The 17,302-nt window shown below is 45.9% G+C and overlaps 1 protein-coding gene across 5 annotated transcripts in view; it reads left to right on the top strand.

The window, feature by feature from the left end:
- Positions 1-12,357, top strand: part of LOC142585675 (potassium voltage-gated channel protein Shaw-like) — a 176,791-nt gene extending 164,434 nt beyond the window's left edge. For 4 of the 5 annotated variants that reach the window (XM_075696613.1, XM_075696612.1, XM_075696614.1 and 1 more), the window contains exons 6-7: positions 3,431-3,705; positions 6,110-12,357. In XM_075696613.1, coding sequence (XP_075552728.1) covers positions 3,431-3,645 — 215 coding nt within the window. In that variant the 3' untranslated portion in view covers positions 3,646-3,705; positions 6,110-12,357. Of the gene's footprint in view, positions 1-3,430; positions 3,706-6,109 lie in introns of those variants that run through there. The other variant, XM_075696616.1, reaches the window with a different exon arrangement.
- The last annotated feature ends 4,945 nt before the right edge of the window (positions 12,358-17,302 follow it).

The raw sequence follows: 17,302 nt of genomic DNA, 5'->3' as shown, positions 1-17,302 counted from the left end.
TCACCGAGTGATTTCTACAGATAGGGTACTTATGATGTACTTTGATTTTGGCTGTGGCAAACTTGGTGGTCTACTTATGACGCTGTACTTACGCCATTCAATGAAAAACAGATTTCGAAATTGATTTTCACACTTTAAGTAACGACACTTCAGGGAGTTAGAAAAGCCTCGTTTCGAGTCCACGTAGTAGTGAACGTCGTTTTAAGTCGACGCACTGTACTGTTCATGTTTGTTATAATTTTTCCCCAATTTAAGTCGTACATTAGAACGTGAGTTCCCCAAAGTGATCTCTCTGGCTGGAGAGGTTTGCCATTCAACTCGCTGCCCCAGTTGGCAAGGATACGGCGTAAAAAATCAAAGCATACGCAAAAGAAAGAACATGCACGCAGGATTATGCTTCTCTTAAAGATGTTGCACTCAAACCGTCTACAGTATGCACAAATGTCACGGCTAACCTCATTTCGGGACTGCCCATTCTCTAACGGGCAGGCTGACATGATTATAACAGCTTCTACGCGGCTTTTACGATAGTTACAGGCTGCATGTGACGTCTACCTAACTTCGACTCTTTCTGCATGAAAGGACTGCGACAAACACAAAGGCGAACACCACACTGCACTAATGAAGAACTGGTTTCTTTTCTTTGCTTCGTTCCTTTCATCTTTCTTTCTTTTGCTTCTTTTTTCTAAGGGGATGAGGAAGGAGGGGGAGTCGGAATGCTCCCTGCTGAAAGTCCATAGAGACTTGATAAAATGTAACGGACATACAGCAAGTTGTGAAGAAGGAACGAAAGTAACGTAACAATTTAAGTTGGTCAGATTTTTACGCAGAAAGCAACGACAAAGCAACGTGACCAATGTCGCGCTCTGCGTCGGCTCGTAAACGTCTCTTGGAGACAGTTACAGACCTAACTTGTGCAGTATAACGGCGCGAGTTTTATATTTCCCGCTTACGCTGTATCACTGTTGTTTGAGCATGGGTGGTGTACAGTCGTTAAAGAGAGAGGGAGAGAGAGAAAAACAGAAAAAAAGTAAACGAACGTAGAACAGAAATGAATAGTCCTGCACGGAACGTTGATGAGTCGTGTGAACCAGCGACGAAACTTCCTCTGCATATAAGAGCCGTGCCATAAAAACACAGCGTTTCTAACGAGTGTAGGAAGCTGTTTTCAGGAAGCGGTTTTCAAAAGTAACATACGTTGCTTAGGGGCTCTCATAGGAACGGTATTTTGCAGTGGTCATCTTGTTTGAAACTTCTTTTCCTTTTGTATTTCAACGCCTCTTTTATTCACGGCTACGCCTGCGCAGCGCGACTTGTGTAGCTACATACAAATCCGCACCGACTCGCCCACCTGTCAGTTAGGCTCGATTATTTCGTGCAACAAAAAGCATGCACACTGTGTTCTAGCAAAGCGTACGCGCACACACCCTCCCATAATTGTTCAGCCCGCTTATTAAGTACACGTTACTTTTTTGGTTCAACGTAAACATCTGCCCTTACATAAGTTATCAACAGCGCCACGAAGGTATGCAGTCGGGTTAGATAAGGCATGCAGGGGCAATGTTATAGAAGTGGCGGTGGACCGGTTGCTTCAATAAGAGAATAAAGGCTCCAAGAACAATATTTTCGGCCATGCCGTGGTGCTCCCATATGTTTTGTGACACCAGAAAGGAAGTCACGCATTTATGCAGCCGGTAGCCTTGCGAGCTCGATTTCGCCATTGTACTGTGCAGCGTCTCATGTCAAGGACTCTTCGTAACGGACGGCTGCATTTACAGCTCACCGACCGCCGTAGCTCTGCGGCTATGGCGTTTTGTAGCCGACTATGTTTTCGGAAGCCCAATTTACGGCCCTTATCGGTGTACATCCTTGGCGGTGAAATTCGAACCGGCCCATTTACTGGGAGTGCAATGCGCGTGGATAGCCCCAGGTGGTCAAAACTAATTCGAAGCTCGCAGCCACAGCGCCTCCCAAAGCCTATGGAGGCGTTTCTGTGGAACGTTACACGTCATCAGTCAATCATGGTTAGATGCACTGTATGATAAGACTATATACATTTCGAACACGCAAACGCATAACGGGAACACGCACACTGAAAGGGATATACATAGAGAAAGAGTTTAACGAAAGCATAAGATGTCGGCTTTATACTATCTGCAGAACTTGCTACTTCAGGCGAGGTGGTTAAAATGATTATAAGAATTGGACAAAAAGACTTATGAACAAAAATATTAACTAGTAATAAATAAAGAAACAAATCAAACCCAGATTACAATATGTCGACGAACTTGCACTAAGGTCTGTGTACGAGCTAGTTAATTTAGGCAACGTCTTCGAACGAAACAGAGCAAAAAATGGGACACGGCGAGCGGTAGCAGACAATACCGTCGTTTCGCACTGCGCCTCCATCTAAACGCGGTCGGGAATCCCACCCCCTCGTTCTTGGTAGTAGAATGTCATATCCACAGAGCCATCACCACTAAAAGACATGTTTTTTGTCGCAATTGAACGCTCACAAAAGGAATACACATAAAGACAACACGGGCGGCAAAAACGTGTCACAAGAAACATGTCTTTTAGCGAGCACCAACTAGGCCAACAAGCAGTTCCGTTCCCTCACCACTAGTACCCTTAACCGCACCGATTACATTTATTTATTCGCCAAAGCACCCTTCTGGCCAGTGTTTCTTCTTTCACTGCGTATGGAATCCATTTTACCGCGATTAGCATTCCTAGCCTATTTCAGCATCTGTCTGTCTGTCTGTCTGTCTGTCTGTCTGTCTGTCTGTCTGTCTGTCTGTCTGTCTGTCTGTCTGTCTGTCCGTCTGTCCGTCTGTCCGTCTGTCTGTCTGTCCGTCCGTCCGTCCGTCCGTCCGTCCGTCCGTCTGTCTGTCTGTCTGTCTGTCTGTCTGTCTGTCTGTCTGTCTGTCTGTCTGTCTGTCTGTCTGTCTGTCTGTCTGTCTGTCTGTCTGTCTGTCTTGTCTGTCTGTCTGTCTGTCTGTCTGTCTGTCTGTCTGTCTGTCTGTCTGTCTGTCTGTCTGTCTGTCTGTCTGTCTGTCTGTCTGTCTGTCTGTATAGCCAAGCCAAGCCTAGCCTAACCTATAGCTTAACCTAGCTACTCCGCTCTTCGCAGTGACGCAAGCTGTCTACTAGCTCGGGCCACTCGGCACGCGCTGACTTTTGTCTTGCCGAGCAAACAACACGGGCCACTGGTCATGTGCCCGAACAGACAACTTGCACTCAACAATTACATTAGATAAACATAACCACATCAAAATATATTTCCTATCGCAAAATTACGTGTACGTATACGACCACTTGTACGCTATAGTCGTATTAACGTAGATAATCATCCGCAAAGGGTGCGTTCTGCCAGATGTTTCCCCTCATTGCTCACGGATGACCACAGTTGACTCTGCTCCCCGCGCAGCTTCCCACGTGGGCTGCGGCAGCGGTGGCGGCGGTTCGACGGCGACGGACGGCGGGAGCGGCGGCGGCAGCTCGTCGGCGGCCGTCAACCCGTCCTCGACCACGGCCAACCTGATACAACTGGTCGGCGGCGGCGGTGGCGCGGAGAGGGCGCACCGAGGCAGCGCCACGTCGGCCGCCTCCATCATGGCCATCGCCAACAAGATCGAGACGTGAGGCACGCGCCTCGCGGCCTGCCGACGCCACGTCGCTGTGGCCGCTTCTCCCTTTAATCTGGTGAGCTCGAGAACGGACTCCCCGAAACTTGCCGCTTCACTATGTGAACAAAACAAAAATTGACCGCTGCTGTGTGGTGGTAGTATTGGTATTCGAACTCAGGCACCATCTTTAGCGCCAGCGGATGAGGACGAGAGGGACACGCGTAGACGCCGCCATGGCGCGTCGTGGGTTTCTAGGTCTCCTTTTTTTCTTGCCCTTGTCTGCTGGCACTAGAATGTTATCCAAGTTTGAAGACATAAGCAGCCATTGTCGCTCGGTCCCGAAACCAACTAAAAACGGCGTCACGGGAATACAGGGTGGGCGAGTGTCCAGGACGAGTTTAGCGTCGAATGTCCTCGAGTTTCCGAGTGTCAACAGTGGTGCGCTTTTGTATAGGCCCGCCGAGCTATACTGCACCCCCCCCCTACCCCTCCCCACTCTCCCCGTGGCTATGGCGTCGCGCGTTGCTGAGCTCAAGCTCACGCGTTCGGTGCTGGCCACGGCGGCCGCATTTCGACCGGGGCTAAATGCAAGAACATTCGTGTACTGTATATATTTAGATTTAGGTCCACGTTACATAACTGCAGGTGTTAGAAATTACTGCAGACCCCCCACCCCCCCAAGCCCCCACTGAGGTGTGCCTCTTAGTCATACTGTGGTGTTGCCACGTAAAACCCCAGAATAAAACCCAGAATTTAACTTTAGTTTTCTTTTTAGCGGTGCGCTTTCCTACGCGTAGTGCCAGATAGGAGCATTCTTGGCCTGCGTAAGCACCCACGCCGCAGCGTCCCCTCGTGGGCACTTGAGCTGCTTCAGCAACCTGCCTGCGCCATCCATGTCGGTTTCACAAACGGCCGCGACGGCTATGCTATTAAATAAACAGGACCAAGCTGTCTTTTATATCCGTGGCCTCTATACTAGTGTGCCCGTGGCCCGCAGCTGCGGTTATCCGTAAAAGCATGCAGGTCCATTCGATCCACCCTGCGCTTCGTTGACTAGTTCCAGCCAGTTCAGTGCCAGTTCTTATTCGTGCAGAACACGGCACCACCGCCGCGATGCCCTGTATACTACCGGTATAAGCGCAGATAATTCTGTGAACTCGTCCTGCGCGAAGTTCGCTCTGTGTGAAACGAATGGTGACGCGCAGATGCCGCCATGTTGAACTGTTGGTCAAATGAATAGAAGAACTGCAGCGTCCCGCGAGCCAGTTCAGAAAGTGCATGCTAATCGAATGTACCTCGCATCGCACTGCATGCGCCGGCGCGCACTCGTTCCAGCAAACAGTTCTCGCGGGCTCGCATGTTCGCACCGTCACCATGGCTGCCCTTCTGGTTTCCTGTCCGGCGGCAGCTTCCGCCGATGTCGCTTTGCACGGCTGCAAGGCCGATTACCGCTGCCGCCATCGGAACCAACTTAGACCTGTCGCCATCGTGTCTCGAATCTTGTTTCCCAGCAGCCTACGCGAAAAAGTTGCGTGCACTGTTTTTCGTTCGAGACGAGGTTTCGCCCGGAAACGACCGTTTCACTGGTTGAGCGCAGATCCCATCTGTGGACCCCAGCCTAATGCAATTTTGATGTATATATTTAGGCGTTCGTCGTATCGACAGATGGCGTAAAGAGAAGTGGCCTATGCTTCTAAGACTGCAATATTTGTTAGGTAGGGCTTTCCAAGCACAGCTAAACATTCTGCAAATTGGCTTAGCCATGAGCACTCTTATTTCCGCGACACAGTCAGTCGGTCTCCGGCCCGTAACAGTTGTAACGTAACTTAAAACTTAAGAAAACCGCGTTCTGAGGAGCACCCATCTATTCGCTGGCCATTTGTGTGTTTTGCGATTGTAAAGATTGTCCTATCCGTATTTGTCGAATCTGTTTGGGAGCCTATGTGTGCTTATAAACGCTATAAGCCTAAATGTTGAATTTAGCATAATGAAAAAATCACTTTTTAACAAATATAATGCATATGTGTCACTTTTGCTTCTTTGCAAAGCCTTTCGCTAACGATAGAGAAAAGTTTGCACACGCACCCGTTTCAGCACACACCTTATTATAACGCTTAAACATTTGAATGGGAGAGAGCTTTTAAGGATCTCAACTTAAACCAAAAGCATAACTCTTAGCGTGCGTGAATTATCGCATTAACTAACCTAATGCGCATGCTCCACCGCGTGTGCCAGTGCATGTTTGTGTGTATACTCCAGCATAGTTCAGGCTGAAATAGCGGACTTTTTCTTGAGCCCCGCCCGATCTCGGAGTTATAGGCATGTAGAGCATTCACAAGTAATTTCGCAAATGCTATAGCCCAGCCATTTATGGCTATGCGTAAAAAATTAAAAAGAAAACTTTCATGTGTGTATTCAAGGGCTCACGTTTCTTACTTCTTCCATCCTCTGTCCCTCCTTCTCCCTCTCCCATTTTGCAGGTGCAAGTTGCGACTCTTTAGAAACACAGACTCGTTAATGAATGGTGCAGAAATGTGGTGGTGTGCTTGTTGTGCTGGTGTGTACATAATGCGAGGAGTGAGTGCTGGTGAAAACTGTGGATACGCCACGTTGTGCCCTGAGGAAGCGTCGCATCACGGCAAGCGACAGGACTGAGCAAGCCAAGGGGCGGGAAGGGAAGATGGCGGACGCGCCTCGTGAGAAGAACGGGAGGACCACCACATCGTTGTTTCGTCTTTCTGTTTTTAATTCGTGCTCATGTCTATGTCTTTCTTTCTTCTTTTATTATTGATTTCCTTTCTGTGTCTCATCCCGTTTCTTCGGCGTATCGTGCCACAGTTGACATCGATTTGCAATTACACGTTGTTTTTCTTCGCACACCTTTTTTTACAAGGCATGAGGGCGGCTTCCGAAGTGGGGACCTTACTTAACTGTCTTTTAGACAGAATGAGCTTGTGCCCTCTGTACTTTAAGCTCCAGTCTATATATATTAGGGCCGCGGGCGTTTCCGAGCCCTCAGAGAACGTGTTGCCATTAATTGATCATCAAAAGGCTCAAGAACTTCGATTACTTTCTCCATAGGACTACTATACCGTCGCAGAAACTCATTTGACAGAAGAGGAACGAAAGCCAATAGCTACTCATTGCTCATTCCCACATAGCGTTAAAAAAAAAACGTAAGGCTTGCCGGAAACTCCAGCAGACTTTGTCAAAGGCTACCTTCAATAGTTACCCCAAATGTAACCCAGACAAAAATTGTCTTGAACTGATGACGACGTTTCTAGGTTTGTGTTCCAATTCTGGCCATCATTGGAGACAGTCTACGTTGACCAATAAGAAGACAGCTTTGAGTCTAAGTAATGGGACCGTCTGGAAGACGTCTGGAAAACGTGACGCCACCTCGCATTGAAAAGAAAATGCTAAAAAAATTACATATTATTTCTGTATTTTAACACCTTGTTCTCACGATCCTGTGAAAAACACAACGTCGCTTTCATTAAGCGTTTAAGAAACCGTGACTACGTTTTCCTGTACGTAGACAACGTTCCCTTCGAGTTTTCAAGTCTTCTGCTCAGCCGCCATCTTGTTTAGACAGAAAAGTTAAGCCTGCGTAGTTTTTTTTAATGTTATTATTCGATGCCGTATTTGCAAAGTTGTCTCCTTTGCTGGCTTCGTTAGAATTCGAACGAGACTTTAGATGGGCCCCTGTCCGCAAAGCTGTCAATTTAGCCGTCTATGGCGATTATTGGAACACAGCCCAGGACGGATGAAAGATTAAAGAAACAAAAGGCGGGTGAACAAGTGCTGACCTCAAGCGGGGAAAAGCGGCAGCTTACACGAACGTAACGGATAGATTTTCGGCTTTGTATTGCCGAGACTGATTTGTTTCGCGAGTTGGTGACGTCATCGTTACAGGGCCTTTCTTGGCGGATGCGCCGAAGTGATTGCACAGACTGCTAACTTATTTGTTGGAACGGTCCCGACAGCTTATTAGTAGTTGCTGTCCCCGATATCACGCTCATCGAGGACGTACGATACCGGACGTGCTGTGCCGTGGCCCACTATAATGCCCTAGGCCGCGATAGGGAGTGGTTGTACGAGTGGGCACAGACAATACTTAAATTTGTCGCTGAGTACTATGCGACCGTGCTGTGAGAACGATAGGGAAATGTGATAGAGCACAGAAGTTCTTACGGTGTCTACCCTTTCGACGCCCTGCTTAAACAGCACAAATTATTTTGACACGAAAAATCTCTTGTGTAAATAACTACTTCCGCTCGTTATGTAGTTTCAAGCCAACAAACCTCTAAGTATTTTCCATGGAAGAGAAAAAAAAAACGTAAAGACAGATACGTGAAGTACGGCAGGCTCTAGCAAAAGACATGCTTCTTGATTTTTTCTCTTTTTTTCTTTTTCTTTGAGCAAGGATTGTCAAGCCCGAAGTGAGATAAATGCGTAACTCCAAGCTTGTATTTCTCTATATATTCTTCTTCGTCACGTGACGAGAGTGATCACCTTCGATTAGCGGCAAGGACCAGAGTTTGCCTCGAAACAAAGCCATAACTGCATGTTCCAAAATGTTGCTCAACGGATGCACGGACCTACGGAAATCACTTTATTTGTGTTGCTTACTTTTTGTTTCCCCCCTCCCCCAATCGTCAGTGATGTCATCAACTCTGTTCGAATGTGTAACACAAGTACCTCTTGGTAACCGCCACTTAAAAGCATCTTCAAAAAGGAATTGAGCCAAATATGACGTCATTTTGAAAAGCATGGCTACTTTCTTTTTCATGAAATTAAATGTTCTTATAGAACGACATACAAAGTGTTTACTACGAAATTGTTGCCTGCAAAAATGGTCTTGCATCCAGAGCTCTCCCAGAGTCGACGAATGCGGTCCTAAGTCTTGTGCGTTCAAATTGAGTGCAGACTACGTGCCTCCTCGTATATAGAAAAGGCAAACGTTACTATTTTCAGGACTGTGAGGTAAGCCAAAAACCCAGCGATATGCGCGTAAGAATTCGGGTATTTAGCAACAGGCCTCGAAAACATGTGATAATGAAACAAAACCTGGTATCGTATCATTGCTTTTTTTCTTTCTTTTTTATTTCACGTAACAAAAACTGCATAATCACAACCAAGCTGCGCCAAATGTATATTGCTCAGTTTAGTAAGCTCTTTTCACTTACATATCGTTATAGCACCCTCAACTGTGACACGTTTATCTTCGCGTATACCTTGTTTTTGCCTTCTGATAGCAAGCTCTTACGAAAACTCGGCGACGTTTTGTGAGAGGTCAGTCAACCGTGTCGATGGGAGCGCAGACGTGACACGTTTGAAAGCAAACGAAATATAAACGTGTCATTGTGCGTAATTCGTGGGCAAAATACGCGTTTGCACAGATCTCGCAATCTTTCGCTTACTTTACGCATATGGTTTCGTACTACAATCACTATAGGGGACTTTGGCACGGCATTCGTTCATTTCCGTGGGAATGATCGGAATGATGGTTAGCACATGGATATGCTTAACCTTTGTACTTGTGGCTCAAGTCTTTCTTCTGACTCCATTAATTGCGTGGGTACATGATCAGCGCAATTTTTCCCTTATTGTTTAATCACTTTTCAATATCTCAAGGCCGTTCGAAGCCAGAAGGATGAAGCTTGCGCAAATCCAAGCACTAACCGTCATTCTCATGCTGGCAGAACCGCCACGTTCGCGGCTCCCTCAGACACTAGCGCCATAGTTCCCTCTAGCGAGTTTTGTAGTAAACTCGCTTCTCTAAACATGACCTCCGAGATTTGGCAGCACGGCGCTCTGCCCAATCGGGGAGGCTATGAGCTAACTCATAAAACAGGGCCGCAACGCAAGGACGACCGCACTGTGTAGCAGAAGAGAACAAAAAGCTCGAATCATACGCACGTTTTCTTACTCTTCTGGTAACATAGCCTAGAAATGCATCCACAGGCGCATCCGAACGAAGGCTGCGTGTAAGGCAGCGTCATTGTTCTATGATAGCACCGTCATTTTACTTGCGTACGCGCGGAATCGCTGCGAAAGCACTTCAGAGCTCTGAAAACTGCTTACAAACGGCATCCAAAAAGTGGTGGCTGTTTCACACCTTTCTGACCTCGGCGCTTTCACGAGAAGTGGCCTTCACCTTTCATTTCTTTAAATGGCGTTAGAAATTATAAGGCTTCGCACGATTCGTATCATTCAACGTAGCAAACTTTGAAATTCCGTCATTTTGAAGACGCTGATGTGCTTCGCTGAGAGCAGCGCAAAGGACCAAGAATTTCTTATATGTCTCCCTGTAGAGAATTTCATGTGCTTAATGTCATCAAAAAGGAAGTTTTAGGATGTTCACACAGGAGAACGTCATTTTTCTTGCACATGCCTTAAGAAGTTTGTACTTAAGCCAAAAAGAAAAAGAAGCACTGCACTCGGAAGTCACGTATCAACGATTGTGTAATTAAGCAAAACGTTGCATTTACGTAACGAGCAAAAAAACAAAAACAAAAAGAAAGTGTATAAAGCGTTGGGCGTGTTCGCTTAATCTGTGCTCTCCGCAGATACGTTGTGTATACAATGTCACAAGCTCGTCTTATACATTCACACATACCGTATATATATATATGTATATCTACCAGAGTACACATACACACACATCAGCGGGTCCCAAGCGTCACTATGGTGCCTTTTTTCTAAATTTAACTAATGCAGTTTTACCCTGTCTATACCTCGATAGAAGCCATCAATGTATTCTCACCACGTAGTCATTTCACTTGTTGAAGCAGAGGCTTTCTCGCATACGGAAGAATACCTCGAACACAGTCTTACTCGGAGACGTGGGAATAAAGTCTGACGAATTGAAAAGTTATTTCTTCGGCCAAGGATGTAAAGGCAATATTAGCTAAACATCATTACCTTTTCTAGCCATAGCAAGAGGTAAATATGTGCGCGCAATGAAAGCTGTTCTCACCCGCCTAATACTTGTTCCTGCGCGCACATTCAACAGAACGTGCACACTTTTCATGGGCGAAGCTGAGTGGAAGTATTTCATTTACTCAGTGATGAGATACTCGCTTGGAGTGACTACTGCTGGACCACTGAAAGCGGCAGGTGCCATCTAGCCAGCGCTTGGCGCAAGTTCAGAATCTTGCACTGTCTTTTATGTTGGCCGTGTTGGAGAGTACGTCGCCACGGTCTAGCCTTCGGCGTAAGGCAGTCGATACAGTTTTGAGTTTTTATCGTTGAATCGCATTGGTCATTGACACTGACACTCAAAACACAATTAAGCCCAATCGCGAAACTAAGCAGCATTTCGCTTCATCGTTCGGACTGTACGCGAGAGGCGTCAAGCTCGCGCGAGCCAGAACGCAGCGATATAAAATACATAGCCCCCGAGAGGGACATGAAGTACCTACCCTAAGAACGCGAACGCATTAACAGTGTAAAAGGAGCACTGGGGCTGCTACGCTGCAAGCAAGTGATGCGGCATCTAAAGCCTACTGTGTTATCGCGCTCAGTTTCCCATATTGTCCCACAGAATCAATTAGCAGTACGACATAACGGCTCAAAACTGTAGTTACCAGTGCGTTGGCAAAGCAGAGGTGCGTACGAGGAATTGATAAAGACGCTCCACCCCATAACTAGCAGTAAAACAGTTCGATGCATAAAGGCTGCGCTGCGCACCACGCTGGAGGCTATGACTCGACTCGCATACGTGTTCAGCTTGAACGTGTGCTCGAGCACCTCGGTGCATCGACCACTCTTGAACGTTTCAGGCTCTTACGCATCCGAATGTATTTCTTTAGGCGCACCGTTGTTTTATATACTGAATGCACGCCGCAGGTACGTGTGCAACTCTTTATGAATTGAGCTCCCTTTTCTTGTGACGTGGACAAACGTGTTAGTTTAATCTGCCTTAACGGCAATTGTTGATGTCTTTCTTTGTAACCTTCTATGTTTCTGCCACATTTTCTTCTCCACACTGAAGAAAAATAGCGCAAGACGCAACGGATGTGTATAGAGCTATTAATTTTATTCGTCAACGCGATCCACAACGCGCCAACTGGCCCTGCATTTCGTAGGCACTGTCGCACTGCACAAAAAATAGTAACGGTTTTCTTTTCGATTGTTTGGTATTAGTTCGATATGACTCTCTTCATTTCCGTGAAGTTCATTTTAAAGAGTGTTAGTTCAAGATAACTTTTTCAACTCCGTAAAAGAACTGAGTTTCTCCTCTTAGCAAAGCCTTCTAGTGGTCTGGTATAATCCAATCTCAGTGCGGCTCTCGTTCCACGCCAGTGCGCATGCGCAGGAACATCGGCAACACGTAGGTTCCGGGTATGTTCAGTGGCTCCGTGTCTGTACAGTCGACTTCAAATACTTACAGGGCGCCGGAGTTGAGAATAAAAAAAAAAAATACTGAATATTTCTTGAGCCTACACAGGCGTGGAGCCTGTACTTCAGAGTTGCTGTACCTGTGCTAGCGTACGCGGCCAACATATTATTACGCTGTTTCACTGTCTGCAAACTAAAACTGAGGCTAAAATTCAGATTTTTTGGCAGAACCCGCATCCCGCAAATCTTTGGCACCGACTGTACGTTTTTCTGGTTCAAGACGGGACTCTCACACCGTTGCAGTTCGGGTATTTTAGAAATAGTGGTCCTACAGTTGTGGCAGACACTACCGGTCCCAGCGTACAAAATAAAAAAAAAGAAAGCTTGGGTAGTACGCATGCGCAGTGGTCCCGCAGCTCTCTGTAGGATACGATAATAATCCTTTATCGTGTGCGAGCTGCTTGTGGGCGTTAGTTCTAAGGCATCATCCTCTATATTGCGCTCGCCATGCAACACAGGCAGGAAGGCTATAGTTGATGTGCGGCTTCAATATGCACAGCGCAAGGATACGAATCAAGAGGGTGTGGCTCTATATGGTGCGCCTGTCATACGGAAATAAAGGTTGCGGTAAATAAAACAAAAATGGAGTCGAAAAACGACTTCAACAAGTAGCTTCGCAGAATTTCAAGTGGAATTCACTTTTATTTACGGAAAGCTTGTCGCACTTAACGGGAACGAGAACCTGATTAGCGTTCGAGCACTTAGTCAAACTTGTTGAGGGAAGCGACAATTCAGGTTTTCTCAAATGGGATGTACGCTTTTGCTTCAGGAAAATAGCGCTGAACAGTTGAAGTATGGAAGTATGGAACTTTTATACAGACATGGTACAACTTATACTGCAAAATCCTGACACACAGTCCTCCCAGAATGAGGAACTCTATTTATAGAGTGAAAATGACTTCGTAATGTCCCAAAACAAATATAAATAATATAACTCAGAATTGACGTGAAAAGCCAGGGATAGAAATTGCGATGAAGCACCGATCATTTCGATTGTTCCTCCAGGCGTTCCTGAGGAAACTTGCTTGAAACACCGCGACATTTCCCTGGCATATATATATATATATATATATATATATATATATATATATATATATATATATATATACATTTTTCATACAGACCCAATAACAATTGAATCACAGTGTACGCTTGCGTGGGTGGGTAGTTTTGTCGAGATAAACATGATAGCCTGCAGATTCCTAAACCCTCTCTTGCTTATGCATCGTTATCGTCCAATTTCCCTCTCAGACTGTAGACGATATTTCCCGAGGAGACGTGAGAAGCGCCCAGTACCTGCATCATTGACGAAACGTTTACTCGTCGCTACCGTACGACTTGTAATTCACTTTCGCTTACACACATCACCGGGAGCGGCGAATTTGCATTTTGAGACCGAATGCATTACATCCTGACACCCTTTCTTAATGTCACTGCGATAAGTATCACGATGCATATAGGAGACGATGGTAAAAGGTTTTTTGAGCATAAAGATTACGTAAATTTATCCTCCAAGCAATTTCTTTTCGCATTTTCTCCGAGACAACATTATGTGACATTGTGTTGTCGGGAATGCCGGTAAAGGAGGCGCTTGGAGTGCAAATGCTGGGTGTCCAAATCCACGGCCTTAGCGACGGTTCCCTGTGGGTAACAGACACTAATCTCGAAGGTCATGCCTTCGCTCGTTGCATGTGCAGGAAGCGATATTTAGGAGCCGTAAACACGTCACAGACACCACGTTTTGGACACCACCTATTGGTTACCATCATATAGAGCGCACGCCAGGTGCTTCATGGCACGTCATTCGGCTCGTAATTATTGAGCTAAAATATCAATTTCGCATGTAATAAAGAAAGGGTAGTCCACAAATCCGGTCGCTTAGATCATCATCATCGTGGTCGTCGTCGTCGTCATTATCATACGTCTAATTGAAACCCCGCCTCAGAAGGTGTAGGCCTCTACCAGACATCGCCAGTTCCCCCTGATCTACGTGAGACGAAAGCACTTTACAACCACGCGAATTCCTCAAAAACTTATCGCATATTCCGTATATCTTTGCCGCTCTAGACGGCGATTCCGCTTTCCCCTGGCACTCGCCTTGTCAATTTAACGGACCACTGCTCATCATTGGTTCTACGCATTTCCCAGTGTACATAGCTTCACTTCTTCATCTCATTACCAGCTAGAACATCATCTATACGCTCGCGTTTCGTACGTTAGTCCGCGCTGCGCTGCTGTTTTATATATATATTAACGTTACAAAACTTATGGTTTCCTTTGCATCACCCGTTCGCGCGGTCCTTACCTACCATTTCAAGTTTTGCTGTTAGCTTCAAGTTTTCGGTCCTATAGTTAATAGATTAAACTAAATTACTATGAAGGGAACATTTACTTTTTCCTCATAAGCTCGGAAGATATCAAACGAAAACGCGTTGATAAGTCAACTAGCACCACTGCAATTTCAAGGTCTCGGGCAACAGTCATGACTGTTCTGCTCGCATAGAAATTGGGTGTTCTCTGTAAGTGCGACACGCTTGAGAAAAAGCAAACTCTGCGAAGTGAAAAAAATAAAGAGACTATAAATGGACGTAGCGACGTGGCGATCGGCATCTGCTCTGCCGAGACGCTCTGGGACCACGTGATACGGTGCGCTTCGGTGTTGACTCTCGTCTCCGCTTCTCTCGATCCGTGTTCGCACGCTGCAGAAATGCTGGGCCTCGCACGACGGATTTCACGCGGCGAAGAATAAAGTCGTGTGACACAAAACGACAGGCAGTAGAGACGTCACGTGCTTGGTTTCTTTATTGTTGATGCTGCTGCTGCTGCTGTCGCTCTTAAGCACAAAGAAAGCCTGCAACCACGCTTGAGCCACGGCCGAGCATCTGAGTGCTAAATGCACTCCAATTGTCTCTCATGTATTGTAAGCTCAGTCAGCCACGCCGCCGAAAGCATGGACTGCCAACTCAATGTGAACACGGACACACACACACACACATACACACACGTGCAGACACGACTCGCCTCATCGCCAAGCAGGCGCCGGAAGCGCGCGCGCTCCTTCACCGCTGTAGGAGCGACGGTTCTACACTTTTTTTTTTTCTTTTTGCGTTCTTTGACCATACGTGTTGACTGCAAATATATAGATATATTATATATATAATTCTATCACACTTCCGCCGCATCAGAGTGGTTAAAGCTATTTCATGTTGTCATTACTTTTTCTTAACATGTTGACGCCGTGGACGCTGACGTACGAGTGTCACTAATAAAGCGAAGGTTAACGTAACCCCCTGCGTTGTCGTGTCTTTCTTTCTCTGCCAACCATAGGTCGGCACAAAAAGCAAACGCTCACTCGCCATTCGCTACCCTCCCCACGTGTAGGGTAGCAAACTGGACTCAGTCTGGTTAACTTCCCTGCCTTCCCTTCTCTCCCTTCTCTCTCTCACTCGCCATTATTCTTTTCTTTTTTTCAGGCTTCACACTCACCTCACCGACACTCACTCACGCTCGTATTCGCATCTGCTCGCACCAACTAGCACTCATTCACGTTCGTACTTATGTCCACTCACGCTTAGTGACACACACGTTCACGGGCACACTAACTCGTACTAATCGAAACTCACTCTTGCTCGCATATATGCATGCGTCCACTTGGAATTATTGTCGTTTATGGGCGTTCACACTTACGCCAACTCAAGCTCATTCTTGCTCAACGACACATTGTAGGGCGAAGACACAGTCACAAGTAAGACCCACAGACACACGTCAGAGGCGCTTGACGTCTGTCTTGGTAACACAGTCTTTGTAACTTCGCGCTACAATGTGTTGTTGAGCAAGCACCATCAAGCCGAACAACAAGTCTTGTCCGAATCATTCTCGTCCATAGTTACGTTCACTCTTAGTCAGCGACATTGACTCGTGTCAGCACTCACGCCAACCCGCACTAAATCACTAACCGTACTCACTCGCGCTCATACTCTAGCCCACTTACACCCGTCGTCACTCACTCACTCACTCACTCACTCACTCACTCACTCACTCACTCACTCACTCACTCACTCACTCACTCACTCACTCACTCACTCACTCACTCACTCACTCACTCACTCACTCACTCACTCACTCACACCTCTGAGGTGAGTGTCAGTGTACTTATGAATGAGCGTGATGAGGTACGTATGTCTCACGTACCTCACAATTAAACTACGCAGTTGCCATTGCAGGAGTTCACCTCCGTCGGGTTAAGGCGCCTAGTTAAATAGTTTCAGTTTCGTAGAACATTCTTAAGTATTCACCTCAGCTCGCAGAGGGATTAGGCTGTACAGATTTTTTTCGAGGGGGAGCAAAATTAGCTTTGCCACACACACACACACACAAATAATATCATTTACATCTAGTGCTTAAGGGGCCCCTCACCAGGCCCCATAGAAAATTTTGGTTATACACTGGAAGTTCTTAGGTGCCCTCTAAGGAGCGTTCTGCCGCGAAAATTTTTCAAGTCGGCTCATTAATAGCCGAGATAGAAGTAGAGAGTTTTAAAATAGGGGCCCCAATAGTTTGGGGCGCCAAAGAGCTTTGCGGCTGTTAGCGTTGGGGCACGCAGGAGTGAAAAGTTTTAGAATAGTGCTTTGCGTTTGCAGATAGCGTCTTGCGCTGACAGCGCCACTACGGCGTCAAAGAAAAGCTATTTTTTTTCAATCAATCAATTTATTATTATTAGACATTACAATTACAAAGAAAATGTAATACAGAAGGAGGTCCCAAAGTAAAAACTGTCAGGGGGACTTCCTGTTACATGTATAAAATATATAATATAGGATTAGCAACGAGGGTAAGAACAGCGTGAAAATACAATCAACATATTAGAAGTAATTAATGAAACATCTGGTAGTTGAAGATTACACAAAAATTAGCAAGAATAATTCTATTTTGAAATACACATGAGGGTACGAACATTACAGTCAATGAATAGGAGTATAATGATTATGTAACAACAGTGCGCAATCCAACAATGCAACGAAACTAATTTACAAACGGCTGATAATCTATGAACATAAACCGAGAAAAACAATAAAACAGTAATGAACGTATACATGCACGCATACATACATACACACATATATATATAGAGTACACTTGTAGAATAATCAGGTAAGGTATGTTGTTAGTAAGAACTGTTTTAGAAGCCGCCGGAAACAGTGTAGTGAAGAGCATGATGTAATATTTGGTGGTAGTGAATTACAAAATGAAATTGCGAAAAAGAACGC

Source organism: Dermacentor variabilis, chromosome 6 (genome assembly GCF_050947875.1).
Source record: "Dermacentor variabilis isolate Ectoservices chromosome 6, ASM5094787v1, whole genome shotgun sequence".
Lineage (NCBI taxonomy): Eukaryota > Metazoa > Arthropoda > Arachnida > Ixodida > Ixodidae > Dermacentor > Dermacentor variabilis.
The sequence above is the reverse complement of the archived record's forward strand: the minus strand, read 5'-3'. Positions and strand labels throughout refer to the sequence as shown.